This window comes from Odontesthes bonariensis, chromosome 16 (assembly GCF_027942865.1).
Source record: "Odontesthes bonariensis isolate fOdoBon6 chromosome 16, fOdoBon6.hap1, whole genome shotgun sequence".
In the NCBI taxonomy this organism is placed as follows: Eukaryota; Metazoa; Chordata; class Actinopteri; order Atheriniformes; family Atherinopsidae; genus Odontesthes; species Odontesthes bonariensis.
In genome coordinates, this window is record NC_134521.1 from 12,598,208 (window position 1) to 12,611,748 (window position 13,541).

Sequence of the window (13,541 nt, forward strand, 5' to 3'; positions counted from 1 at the left end):
GTATAAAAAGAGCACCTTAGAGAGGCAAAGTCTCTGAAGGAGATGGGCAGAGGTTCGTGCATCCACCCATTTTCTATACCCGCTTATTCCATTTCAGGGTGGATGGAGCCTATCCCGTCTGTCATGGGGCGAGAGGTGGGATACACCGAGGACAGGTCGCCAGTCCATCAATTCATTTTTCAATTCAATTCATTTTTATTTATATAGCGCCAAATACAACAAATGTCATCTCAAGGCACTTAGATAATATATCACAGGGCCACATGGAGACAAATAAGACACACAACCATGCGTGCTCACACCCACTCCTAGGGACAATTCAGAGTCGCCAATCAACCTAACATGCATGTTTTTGGGTGGTGGAAGATAATAGAAGTACCCGGAGAAAACCCACGCACACATGTGGAGAACGGCCCAAACCAGGAACCCTCTTGCTGTGACGTGATGGTGCTAACCACCACACCCCAGTGCAGCCCCAGGGCAGAGGTTCAGCAATCCGTGGAAAGCTGTGTCTACAAATCACGGCACAATTGCAGAACTACATCTACAGTACATAAAATTATCATAAGATCCAGCTGGTCTGGAGACATCTCTGTTCACATAGGAGATGACTAAAAATCTGTGTTAAATGCTAAAGCTTAAAGCTTGCATTAACGTACATGTGAAGATAAGAGTCTGTTCTGTGGTCAGACAAATCAAAATCATGGATGCAGTGTCCCAGAGGGACAATCCAGCTTATCATCGGTGCTCTGTTTGAAAGCCTGCATCACTGATACTATGGGGTGCATTAGTGCCTGTGGAACTGCCAACATGTATATGTGGAAAGGAACATTCAATGCTGGAAGGTATATACAGGTTTCAGAGTAATATACTCCCCCATCCAAGTCTTTTTCTGGGAAGGTCTCACATATTTCAGTAAGGCAATGCCAAATTGCATACTGAGAGTCTGGGTGCTGGACTGGCCTGTCTGCAGTCCAGATCTTTCGCTAATTGAAAACGTTTGTCACGTGTCTCATGAAATGCAAAATACAACAAAAGAATTCAATATCACACAAGAGTGGGACAACATTCATCTCCCAAAGGTCCAGCAGCCAGTGTCTTTGTGTCCCAAACCCTTAGAGACTGTTATGAAAATAAGAGGGGAAGCTGCACAATAGTAAACATGGCCACGTATTTGTTTGAGATGTGTTGCTGCCATCAAAATCGAGACGAGATATCTTCTATGTTTTTAAAGATATGATATTTTACAAGAGTATTTATCAGTTTTATTGGGAGCAACAGAAAATCTATCCATAATAAATACTAGAATAAGAACCCGTCTTCGAAATGCTTCACTCTTAGATTCCAGTCTTTTATTTTACAACAGAAGGAAAAGATAGTCGTACAAAGACGTCACTGTATATTGTAATAATGCAATGTCATGTCACGACACCCATAAAGCCAAATATTATGATCAATATCAACTTAATATCCAGTCTGTCAACAAGAACAAGAATAAGAATTGATCATTAAGAAGAAATGTAGCATCAGTAGAAGCTAATATGCTTTGAAAAGTCGTCCACTATACAAAGTCCCCATTAAACACAGAAAGAATCATACTTGCCATTACTTGGTTTTGGAGCAGCTAGTATTTTGTAGGTTATACAAATTTCTCTGATGGCTTTCAGAATGGGTGATGATATGGCGTTAAAAAAATTAAAGTTATCCTATGTAGAAAGAATAAACAGAAGCTGTGTGTTGAACTATTTGTAGGTCCATCTCAGATAAAGAAATGGTTTTATTATAAATAGTAAATTAACCCGAATGAAAACTCTCTTCAGCAGAAGTGCAGCATTACAAAGATCTGTTCATTCAAACCTCGATATTTCACCTGAGAAAACGTGTTCAGTGTCTAAAAATGCAAAAACAAACGCCAAAGCCACAATTATTACAGCAGCACTGAACCTCTAATAATTCTCCCGTCCAGGGATGAGCTCATAGTGACTTTGCTTAGTACCGACCAGCATTTCTTCTTTTATTTCCTTTACTGTGGGGCCAGCATGTCTGTACGCAAATGCCTAGAGAGGACTCTTTCGCTAGAAACCTCTCATTTTAAAAATAAATCTTCATAAGTCATTAAATGAAGCCGTATAAATATTTCAGTTAAGAAGCAGCTCTCACGTGTATATGCTAAAGCGGAGAGTTGCATACATCAGCAATAATAGTGTGTATGGAGCAAGAGTGGCCTATTTTTCTAAAGAGGGGACGATGAAAGAACCCCTGATACTGAACTTTTACAGCTTAGAGACGCTGGCAAAATTTTATTTTTGAAAATACAACAGGTATCTCATTTTATTTCACATAGCTGTAAGTTTTCATCTGTGTCCAAGCACTTAGCTCAAAGGAGAGAGAGATTTGAGAAATGAGCTTGCTTTATGTGTCACCTTTTTTCTTTCTTTTTTTTTTGACTGTCTAGTTTAGCCTCATAATTGTGAAACCTGACTTTGAACTTGTAGCCACAAGAGGGCGCTTTTTGCGAGCTTATGTTTTAATGTGAGAAATGTGCAACCTAAAATTGACACAGCAGAAGAAATTTTGCATTTTTCTCAGTCCGAATGACACTAACGTTTGGGACATGTAAATGTCAAAATTAGTGCATTTATATACTATATTTGGTATTAATATTCATGTGCAATTAACAAAACATTTTACTCTTTTTCTTGAATTTAATCAACGTTTGCACCATATCTAAAAGTGTATTAAAAGCTGACGTTTTTACATGTTTTTAACTGTGGCTTTTAATAAACATTCTGCTATATTTCAGCTCTTTGGCTTTCATTCAGTCAGACTATTTTAAAGCTGTCTGACATGTGGGTGGACTTATTTTAGTTTAGTCCAAACTACTTTCTGTTTTACAATCCTGCTTAAAATAAGCATTACATTTGGTGGAAGATGCAAGAACATTCACGCGTGCCTATGCGTAAAACAACATCAAGAGCATCATACATTACTAAACACTTACATACAGGTATCTGTATTTTTAGTTGGTGTTGGTTTGACCCTCTACCAAAGTGTGTCCACTGGCTGGAGACGTGGCAGCGCCTCAGGTCATATGATTTTGGCTCATGCACGAACCCCACCCCGTTATTTCCCACCCTGAAAAAAAAAGGATTCTTTTTTTTTTTAAATAATCTTTCTACTTATTCAAGCGTGCAAGGTCAAAGTTAACATCAGCATTAACATATAAGCTCTTGCAAAAGTAGTCTCCAGCATAACTAAGCACATACTCTAAACATGGATTTTAGTGGCGGTGACCACCCAAAACAGTGCCATTTTTAGACATTTACTGCTGACGTTTACAGAGGCTTCAAATAGCTTCCGTTTTACTCTGGTGGTGATTGGACTGTCCCGTGCTAGAGGGAGCTAACGCACTGGCTGAACAAGTCCGACATTCTTCATTTCAATGGAGGAACAGCCCAAAGATCGGGCACAAGACAGGCAATATCACCACCACGGGGAAGACAGACACTCTTTTCAACACGCAACTTATCTAAAAAATGATCAGAGCCACTTCCAGTGCCAGCATCAGGAAACGCAGACGAAGAAAACAGGTTGGGCCATCCGGAAAAGTTAGCTAATGCTTGCTAGCTTTGGTCAGCTAATGTCAATGAGCCGACTAGCTTTTGCTAACTAACGTGAAGTACATCGCTATTGAGTGCGTAGCCTGCTAGCTATCTGTTAGCTGTTGCCCTGAATAATTTCAGAGACGTTGCAGCAGTTGAGTAGACCGATATTTAGCCACAGTTCTATCAGAAAATAAACTTCATGTTAGCTGACGTTGCGTGACAGTTGTCGATGGTGTTGGTGGGTTGACATCGGGGATTGACCTTGTGCGCCGGTTTCACCACCCAGTTTTCCTGTGCTTAATCACTAAAAAAAACCTCTCCTCGGGTCATTGTGTGTTTTTAACGCACTAAATGGTGTAATTGCATGGCTAATCCACCGCTACAGTCGAAGCTATATCTGTTTCATTTCAGCATGCCTGTGTCCAGTTAAGGAAACCGAGCCGGCTCCACTGGAATGTTCTGTGCTGCCGTTTCCTGTCGGCCATGTTAGAATATAACTGCGAGCTAATGCTACACTTTTCCCCGGCTAGTTTGGAAATCCCGCACAACTAAGATGTCTAACTTTTTTGGCACGCCATTATCGGGTTTTCGCGTTCTTGAGTTGCAGCTATCTGGTGGAAACGACTAATACAGCGACTGGTACCACGATGTGTTCATGTCAAGCGAGCTCCTGGTTAGTTGACATTAGCTAACGTTAGCCATCTGACAGGCCCTCTGCTTGTTGTTGCATGGTTAACGAGAAGCCACGCAGCGTCTTGATTGTAACTACTTGATCTTTCTTGGTTCAAATGAATAGGTACTATGAGGTACTATGAACAGTGAGTGTACGCTGGTTGAAAACAGTTTCAGTCCTTATGTTTACTTTATTTAAAAAAAAAAAAAAAAAAAAGCAAGAAATCGTCTCCTTTTCAGAGAGGCGGGGCTGTATGCAGAATTTCGTGTGTTGTGCCCACAAACATTAGGGTGGAGAAGCACCATGAAGTGGGAAGTCCCACGTTGACACAGCAATTCCCATGGTCCCGAGCAATTCGAAGGCCCAGTCATGGTTCATTGCGAAGCTATATTTGTTTTAGAAATGTGGCCAGGGGTGTCACACATTGCAACAATTTGTCTTTAACTTCAGATCAGATCAGACCCTGCATGCAGTTAACAGCCGGAATGTATCTTGCACGCATGTAATTTTTGACATATTGTCAGCATTTGGCTCATTTTAGATGATGTTTCAAGCAGCGCTTTCCAATTATCTACAAAGTAAATGGCTCATTGTCAAACACCATTTTCAAGGGTGGGGTTTAGTTTATATCCATAACTGATGGGTTTGCATAAGACTCGTGCAGATGTGTATCTTTCTGTGACTTTAGAAATGTTAAATGGATTAATGCTGCCTTTGTGGGAAATTTCTACGAGCTTGGATAGTTTCCTGTTTGGTAATAGCTGGCTGTGTTCTGTAATTTCAACATGAACTGATTTTGTTTCCCCCTTTCAGGCAATAAGAAAGTAAACATCAGTGACGAGGAGGGGGACAGGAATCCACACCTGTCTGATACTGTTGGTGTGTCGCTTCCCTCCAGCAGCAATGGTAACAGACACTTGAGTAATGCAAATGTGAAGCAGAAGGGAACGCAGAAGCTGTACACACCTGTTCCAAAAGTCAGCAGCAAAGGATCGGACCACAAGAAGAATATGGACCTTAAAAATGACAAGGAAAAGGCCCTGGATTTGAGTCATCACGAGGTCCAGCCTTTGGATAAGAAAGACTCTGCGTTGCTTCAGAATGGCATTGTAAACTGTGGCTTAATTACAAATGGCTATTCTAGCAAAGACAATGATGGCAGTGGCTCTGAAGGTGGATATACTACTCCGAAGAAACGTAAGACCCGATGTAATAATGCCAAGAACACTGATAATGTGACAAAAGAAAAGGAGAAAGACCTACAGCCTGGCAACACTACACAAGAACTGGGGGCTTTGAATCTTGAGACAACTGAGAAAGGAATGACCACCAGACCTGACGGCTACAGATCCACTCATAAAGTCGAAGCTCAGTCAGTGGCTAAACGCGCTGCTGTCATGTCAGAGGCTTCGTTGGGTGAATCTCAGAGGAAAAACTCTGATGGCAAAACTAAAAAATCAGAGGAAAGGCACAAAGGCAAGCTTTCCTCGCCTTCAAAAGAGGACTCGTGGACCTTGTTCAAGCCCCCTCCAGTATTTCCTGTGGACAATAGCAGTGCTAAAATTGTTCCCAAGATCAGTTATGCAAGTAAAGTTAAAGAGAACCTCAATAAAGTAGCTCAAGGCGGAGCAGAGGCAGTGCCTCCTCCTGTGAGACTGTCACAGGTTCCGATGTCTGCTATGAAAACTATCACCTCAGCTAGCTTTACTAACGGTCCTGTTTCTGGAAATGGAAACGGCTGCCCATCTGTGGGTACCTTCTTTGCTCCTGCTGCTAGTAGTATTCAATCAGTCCCATCTGTCCCAAGTGGCGAGAATGTAGCATCTTCTTTGGAAAGTAACTGTAGCTCTACAACAAGTCCTGTAGATGGAGAAGCATACGAGCTTAGAAAGTGTACTCTTTTAATCTACCCTTTAAATATGCAACCTGTGCTCCCTAGCGCTCGTCACCTTGACCCACCGGCTGCTCAGACAAATCAGAAAGCCCTGGGAGACATCTTCCAGAATCAGTGGGGGCTCTCCTTCATCAATGAACCGAACTTGGGGCTGGAAGGTGGAAATGGACAGGTGCCTGCCGAGGACCAGAGTTCTATGACCTCTCAAAGCGAGAGTCAGACTGTTGCGGGCAAGGTTGCTCAGCCCTGCTTTGATGTGAGCCCATCATTCTTAGAACCTGGCACTTTGTCTCAAGATCCAGAAAAAAGGACTTGTGCCCCTTGCCAAGTGTCAAATGCTTGTTCTCCCGCTTGTGTGATCAGTGAGGAGGAGACCAAGTTGCAGCCGTGCGGCCAGGAAAAGACTAAAGTTGAGACCAAGGATGGAGGTTCCTTTGTGTCGGCCCCCAGCAGAGACAACGGTGCTAAGCCTGCACAGGGCCAGCCAACCACACTATTTTTTGGCGCTTCTAAAGAACAGGCCCCCTCTAAAGACATTGGCAGGAGGTGTAGCTGGGGGCCCTTTGATATTAAAGCTGCTGTCACTTATCACACTAAAGGTAACTTTGTCTGCTTTTGTTGAGTTAGTTTAGTGCACCATTGAAGTTGTAAGTTTTTTATTTAGATGTGGTGGTTGTGTCACCCACCCCCCTCCCAACTGTATTTTAATTCTCCAGAAGAGCTCCTTCGAGCTGCCACTTTAATGTAAAAGTTTACTAAATGGCATTTAGTTTGATTTAATACCTGGGTTCACTCTTGTCATTCCATCTTTCTCCATTATTTCCTCACAAATTAAAAAAGGATTTCTGAAAACAATATAAATTTGTCTTCAAACGATGGTGCGTCGCTTCTAACCTCCTTGATAAATGCTTTTTATGTTTTAAACTCTAACGATAGGACCCACATAATGTTTTTTGGGTTTTTTTTTGTGCGTTTTGAGGCAATTTGAATTCAGAGCTGAGATGATGATTCTTGGAATTCATGATTAAAACTAATAAGTAGATGAATAACTATTGCTGGGGGGGTGAATGCATTAGCATTTAAAAAAAACAAAAACAGGGTTGTTTTATAGAAATTCTCAGTATTATTCTTTATATGAGAGTTCTACTTTTATCAAGCTGTATGTTTCCCGTATTAAAGATATTATCTTTGAATCTTCCTCACGACTACTTAATGATGCTGAAATAATGTGTTTTTTGTCTTCAACAGAAATGGAATTCATTTTCAACCTGCAAAAACAAGGTAAATTCTATTTTAATCTTGCTTTTTTTTTATCAACAGAAAGTTGATTCAGGGTTCCTGATAACAGTAAAAAGAAATGTTCATTGTGTTGGGAGACCATGCCTGAAGCTACTTTTGTTTAGAAATGAGTAGAAACGAGCATGTTTGCGTTTTAGTCCTGAACCTGAATGTGATGCTCGTGGTCGGCATGGCAACGCAGAGGATCCAGACTGAGTTGATTTAAGACTAATTAATATTTTCCCTTTTTTCCATCAATGTTGTGCAAATGTTTTTTCCTTTAATGCTATAAAAAAAAAACCCAGCTACTCTTTTAAAAAGATCCAGAGTTGTGCCTTGATAATTATTACTAAGAGTCATTAATGCCACTGACGTGGCCCCAAGAGCAGCAGTTCCCTACCTGAGGATTTGAGGCCTCGTGTAAGAAAAGAAAAGCAGCGTAGCTTTGATATTGACACAACATCTGAAAAGTACGCTTGCCGAGATAAATCCATGTGTAGGAAACCGTGCGCACGCCTGATCCCGCTCACATTTCCTTTATAAATGTCAGTGAGCATGAAATAAAGCAGTTGGGGTAACCCCCCCCCCGATTGGTTTTCCCTTTTAAAAAAAAAAAAAAAAAAATCACTTTTAAAGTACAATAATGGACTCCTCGTGTCACCGATTGTCCAGTTGGGAAGAGCTAATGCTGCCGAGGAGCTTCAGAGTGTTAAGCCTCTACGTATTCAGTCTCATACGTGTGGAGTAAGTCGTGCACTCGACTGCAAGCTGAAACTGTAACTGTAAACGTGCAGTTATCGAGGGGTATTCTTCTATTCTGTGAACTACAGTTAATGGATGCAAGTGAGGGAGGGGGGGGCACTGCTCTGCTCTGCTCTGGAAGACATGTCAAGCACTGCATAACTGTAAATGATGAAATCACAAAAGGGCCACATTTTGTCTTTTGTAAGTCATTGTTCTCCTCGGAGACGCTGTTAAAATGTGCTGCTGCACGATCCTCTGTTTGCTGCCTGTTGATGCAAGTTCACTGATGTTTGAGGCTACTTTCTCACTTTGAAGTCATTCTTATCTTGTTGTCATTAAGCTTTTAGATTATTCCAGCAGCAGTTGTGTGTGTGTGTTGTGGTAAATGCAGTCTCACGCCCTTGGTATTCTTGAGTAATCTAACTCTGGGCCTCTTCTCTCTCTCTCTCCCCCCCGTTGTAGATCCCAAAAGAGTAGTGATTTACGATGAGACCAAGGACGGACCTGATCAGTGAGGTAGATCGTCTACAGTACTTACCTTCTTTTCTTCTGGGTGCTGCAGTTATCTACCTTGGCAAAAAAAACAAATCTTGTCGGATAGATAAAGTGACAACTGTGAAAACACTGATAGTTAAGCATGATTTCTTTTCCTTGGAATCTCGGGTGTAATAACAGACTTTTCGTCGGGGCATCGGACAAACACACACACTCTGGATGAACATTAAAGAAGTTGATCGGTGCCTCTCCAACATGATGAATGGACTCTTGCGACGTTGAGCTGTGGTCGTGGTTTGTCATATGGCTCTTAAGGGATAATGTTCGGGAGTTCAACAAAGGAAGGTGTGTTGGACTGCACCTCCCAAAGCCTTTATCCTGTTGAACTGCGTCAGCCGTCAGTCTGGGATGCCTCACTCGTTTTTTTTTTTTTTTTTGTTTGTTTGTTTTTTTTCCTTTCTTTCCTTCACGCATTCAAATGAGTTCATTGTAGATATGTTAGATGTTATACATACACATCTGTGTGCGAGCTTGAATTCATCGGCGATGAAAGAAGACCCTCTTAAGAGTTTTTGAGTCCTGTTAAAGTTGAAGTGGGAGTTTGTAAGTGAGGCCCCATCCAGAGAGGAAGAACCTTGTCTTAAATCTGTTAGGGAATCCCAAAGCCCAAAAACGATCTATATATGTGTATTCAACAGTTGTTTCTTGCTGTTCCAGCTGACCTAACAAGTGTTATTTTGTTTGCTGAATGCCCCCCGGAGCACAACTTGAAGGAAAGCTACACCCCTTCATGTCCATTCTTTATTAGTTGTGCTGAAGATTTTTAAAATCGGGTTAAATTCAGGACTTTTTTTTTTTTTTTTCTGTTTATCTTGAAGCGTTTCATACATTTCATGCATATGGTCATTCTGTTATCAAAGACTGTTCTTAAATTCAGGTTCACAGACCTTCTGATTCATGTGAAATCCAACTTTAGGCATCAGCTGGGTGACGAACTGTTAAACAACAGACTTCCAAGAAGATATTCTGCAGTTTGTGCTGTTTGTCGAGCGGCACACTCAGGATATCGCTATACATAATTTAGCTTGCTCATTTTTTGGGGGGGTTAAATTCCTCTTGTATTGCATTTTACAGCCTATGATTTTCATATATATATTTTTTTTTAAATCAGCGTTTTTCTGCCTTAAGGCATCGTGTTTTTTGCATGTTTACTGGTGGAAATGGATGGGTCGGAGGTAACTATTCATCGCCACACAAACACAACAATTGCAATACTAATCTATGTTCCCCCAGCTAGCCACTTTGTCAAACTTTATTGAAATGTGAAGATGAGTTATACTATAATGTTTTACTGTGGATACAATTTTACGTTTGCAAACCAGTGTGCAATAACGCCATGTATCAGATGGGTTGAGCTACAAAATCACCACCCAAAATGCTGGTGTAGCCCGCAGTTCAGTATGTTAAAGGTGCATTTAAAAAAATTTTTTTTTTTTTTTTTTTGTGTAACAGAGCTCGTGTTGAAAGGTTCTAACTAAATCGAGGGAGTCCAGGGAGCCCAAATTTGCTAAACTGGTCAGCTGTGACATCACTTCAATCACCAAGTCAGGATTGGTTTATTCAACATCACAGAGGAGCTTTTCTCTAGAAGATATGATTTGGTTCATGTGTGGATTAATAGCACTTTATGTAAACAAACTTCCTTTATCCTAAATACTAGAGAAATCTATATGTACTGACTAGAAATACTCCTTGAAAGAATGGCTCTGGGCTGTTACTTTTCAAAAAAGAGAAAAAAAAAAAGTTGCTAAATACAGAATTATTACATGTAACTCAGGTAGTGTTGATAAAGCCATGACTATGTTCCACATTGTTTCTTTTGCCAAACGGCCCTTCATGTTAATGTTCTCTCGTATTGGAAAAAAATGCCGAATTGGAGTAATACTACGTAGAGTCTCATGTTGTCATGACAACGCACCAAGGAATGGCTTTTTTTTTTTTTTTTTTTTTGAGGAAAAAACCGTCAGTCACCACTTTGGGTTTATTACCCCGTTTGTTTTTATTTCTTTTTTTTTCTCCGTTAAGACGCATCGCTGCGATCTTTGCTCGTCTGTTTCCTCTCTTTACGTCTTTCTAGTCAAACGGCTTGATTTAGGAATGCTTAGCGCAGCTGTAATCCGGGCTCTCGACTACACCTTTTAACCACTGTGTTTCAAACGGGCTGAAAGGGAAAGCCGGAGCCGATTCTCTTCTCTCTGTCCCGTATCTTGACGTTTAACTTCACGTCCGGGCGCCGCCGGCCCTCTGCTCGTTAAACCGCCTCCTGCAGCGTACGCCTCAGCACCAGATGCTGCCCCTCTGAATGAGAACAGTTGACTCGAATCCAGTCCAGGAGGAAGAAAGGAATGTTCAGTCCGACAGCATATATCCATTTATTCTTTTGGAAGTTGATCTTAATTCTGGCAAAAATCCCAACTTTAATTTTGTCTGATTGCACGTAATAGGAGACAAATTGTTCAGACTGAAAGTGATTTAAGTGGACAGATTCCTCTACAGGGTGATTGAAACGTGTGATGTTACTGTAGTCTTACAATGAAAACCTTTTCTATCTTCCTTTATTTTTTTTTCTTTAAAAGAGGATGGTCCTGGAACAGGGAAATCTAAGAGTCTCCTCCCACCTTCGAAGCACTTAATACAGCGACGCTATGCCGAACACGCGTTTTTAGTGAGACCGAGCGGTGATCGAGCGTCGTAGCCTGCAAACCAAAAACAGGTTGTTGAAGCTAAGCAGATGGTTTAATCAATGATCGGGGCTCAGAAAAGCCTGATCGGGTGGAGTTTGTATTTCCTCAGGATGTGCAATCACCTCGAGGATGCTGATGCAGGCTTCCAGGTTGTGAGTGGCATGTTGTTTGTTGGGTGGGTGTGTGTGTTTGTGTGTGTGTGTGCATAGCAAGTTCTTCCTCTTATATGCAAGTTCCTCGTATAATTTGACCCCCTCCCCCCCTCTTTTTGTTTTATCTTCAGGTGCCTGTGTGAGGGGAGAAAATAAAACCAACCTTTACAGCAATTTTGATTGTTTAAAAATCTGCTTCCAGCATATATCCGTGCCATTTTCTTTCTTTTCTTTGACTCTTTTTTTTTTTAAAGTGAAATTTGCAACGCTGTTTAAATGTTCTCACGGCTAACCCCTGATTTTCTTCCTTTTTAACCAACGTGGACGCAGCTGAAAGCAATGAGGATCTCATGTGTGTTTATAGGTAGAATTTTCTTGGCTTCTGTTCATAAATTGTGCGACCTAAAGCCAAAAAAATCACTCTGAATGGGGACAGACAAAGCGTTTGCTGGTGTATACTCGTACCAGTCCATCGTCGCGTTAATGTCTGACACAGCACATAATTGATTTGAACACATTTAACAAGCTGATATTTTAACATGTTTTAAAGATGTTTTTGTGTTATAACCTAATTTATCCATAGATGCACAAGTAGGATGAGACTAAAATGAATAAATGATAAAGAAAATAATTAAGAAAATTAAGATGTCTCATTTTTTGAACTTTAGATACTTTAGTTGTTGATTGAGGCTGATGTAGACCCATTCTCCCCCCCCATCCCTCCTCCAAATAGCACCAATGTTAATATATTTGATTTAACGTTTTTCCAGCAGATTTTATACAGATTATTTTAATGCATTTCTACAGATAGTAGTGACGGAGTGATGAGCATTGAAATAATTACGTCTAGAGTTCCTCTTAATATATTTTTATTCGTGGTGTTGTTGATCATGTTGTAAGGGAGACTGAGGTATTAACGTGCAGTTCAACAACTCTGGATCTGCTTTCGCCAAAGGTACACTACTCAGATATTCAGCTACTGAAGGGCAAACACTCAGACGGAGGGGGGAGGGGCATTCTCGATGATGTCATAACCAGCTTCCTGACATCCTGCCGAGTTCAGAGGAGTCTTTTTTTTTTTTTTTTTTTTTTTTTTTTTTTTCTTTTTGGAGAAGTCACTTCTGTAGCAGCTGAATGTCACTTTGAGCGTCTTGTTGTACTGTTTTAGGAGTTGAAATTTAAAAAAACAAAACAAAAAAAAAAAGTGAAACAAATACCGAAAGTGCTGCTTCTTCATCCAGTCATCAGTCATCTGTAATGGGAAATGCTGGACTTGGTGTTTGTGCTCCACTTAGAAAACTGTCACTTCTTTACGCTGTCGTTGTCCTTCGTAGAAATGTTTTTTTTTTTTGGGCGGGGGGGCTTTTGTTTTCATTCACCTGAGAGGTGCAAAAAATAAAAACAGGTGATGTGTCGACAGGAGAAAATACGTCGTGGCGAATCATCTCTTTTTGCTTCGTTTCTGTGCGTCATCTCAGATGCCGTCGTGCTAGATGATGCTTTTTTTGTTTGTTTGCTTCTCCTCTTATCTCTTACCCCCCCCAACACACACACACATTTCTTGTGCCCCCTAAAATACGAGGCAATAGCATTTCTTTTTCAAACGTCTTAAAGGTTGGCATTTAAGTTGAGTTCAGTGAGCAGTCTGATTTTATTTAATTTCTTTGTGTTGAATTTAACAAAAATGTCACATTACAATGTTCGTTTCTTTTTTTTTTTTTTTTTTTTTTTTTTTTTAAGCATGATAATAACCCTCAAATTCCAAACAATGTAATAGTCAATAAAAAAAGAAAAGACTCCAGTGTTCACTGTTTTAGTTCCCATTAAAATGTCAAATTTTCATGAAGAATGTGGTTTTGTTTTTTAATGCGAACGGTACAATACACTTTATTTTATTTGTTTTAAAGTACAACATCTATTAATGCTTGATTCATAATTACAGCCCTCGCTCATTCT

At 40.5% G+C, this 13,541-nt stretch overlaps 1 protein-coding gene across 1 annotated transcript; it reads left to right on the forward strand.

Moving 5' to 3' along the window:
- Positions 1–3,372: 3,372 nt before the first annotated feature.
- Positions 3,373–13,315, forward strand: nufip2 (nuclear FMR1 interacting protein 2). Its single transcript, XM_075487973.1, has 5 exons — positions 3,373–3,590; positions 5,092–6,771; positions 7,421–7,453; positions 8,657–8,710; positions 8,870–13,315. Exons 1-4 carry the CDS (start codon positions 3,443–3,445, stop codon positions 8,707–8,709), a joined length of 1,914 nt encoding a protein of 637 aa, XP_075344088.1. The 5' UTR covers positions 3,373–3,442; the 3' UTR covers position 8,710; positions 8,870–13,315.
- Positions 13,316–13,541: the final 226 nt, after the last annotated feature.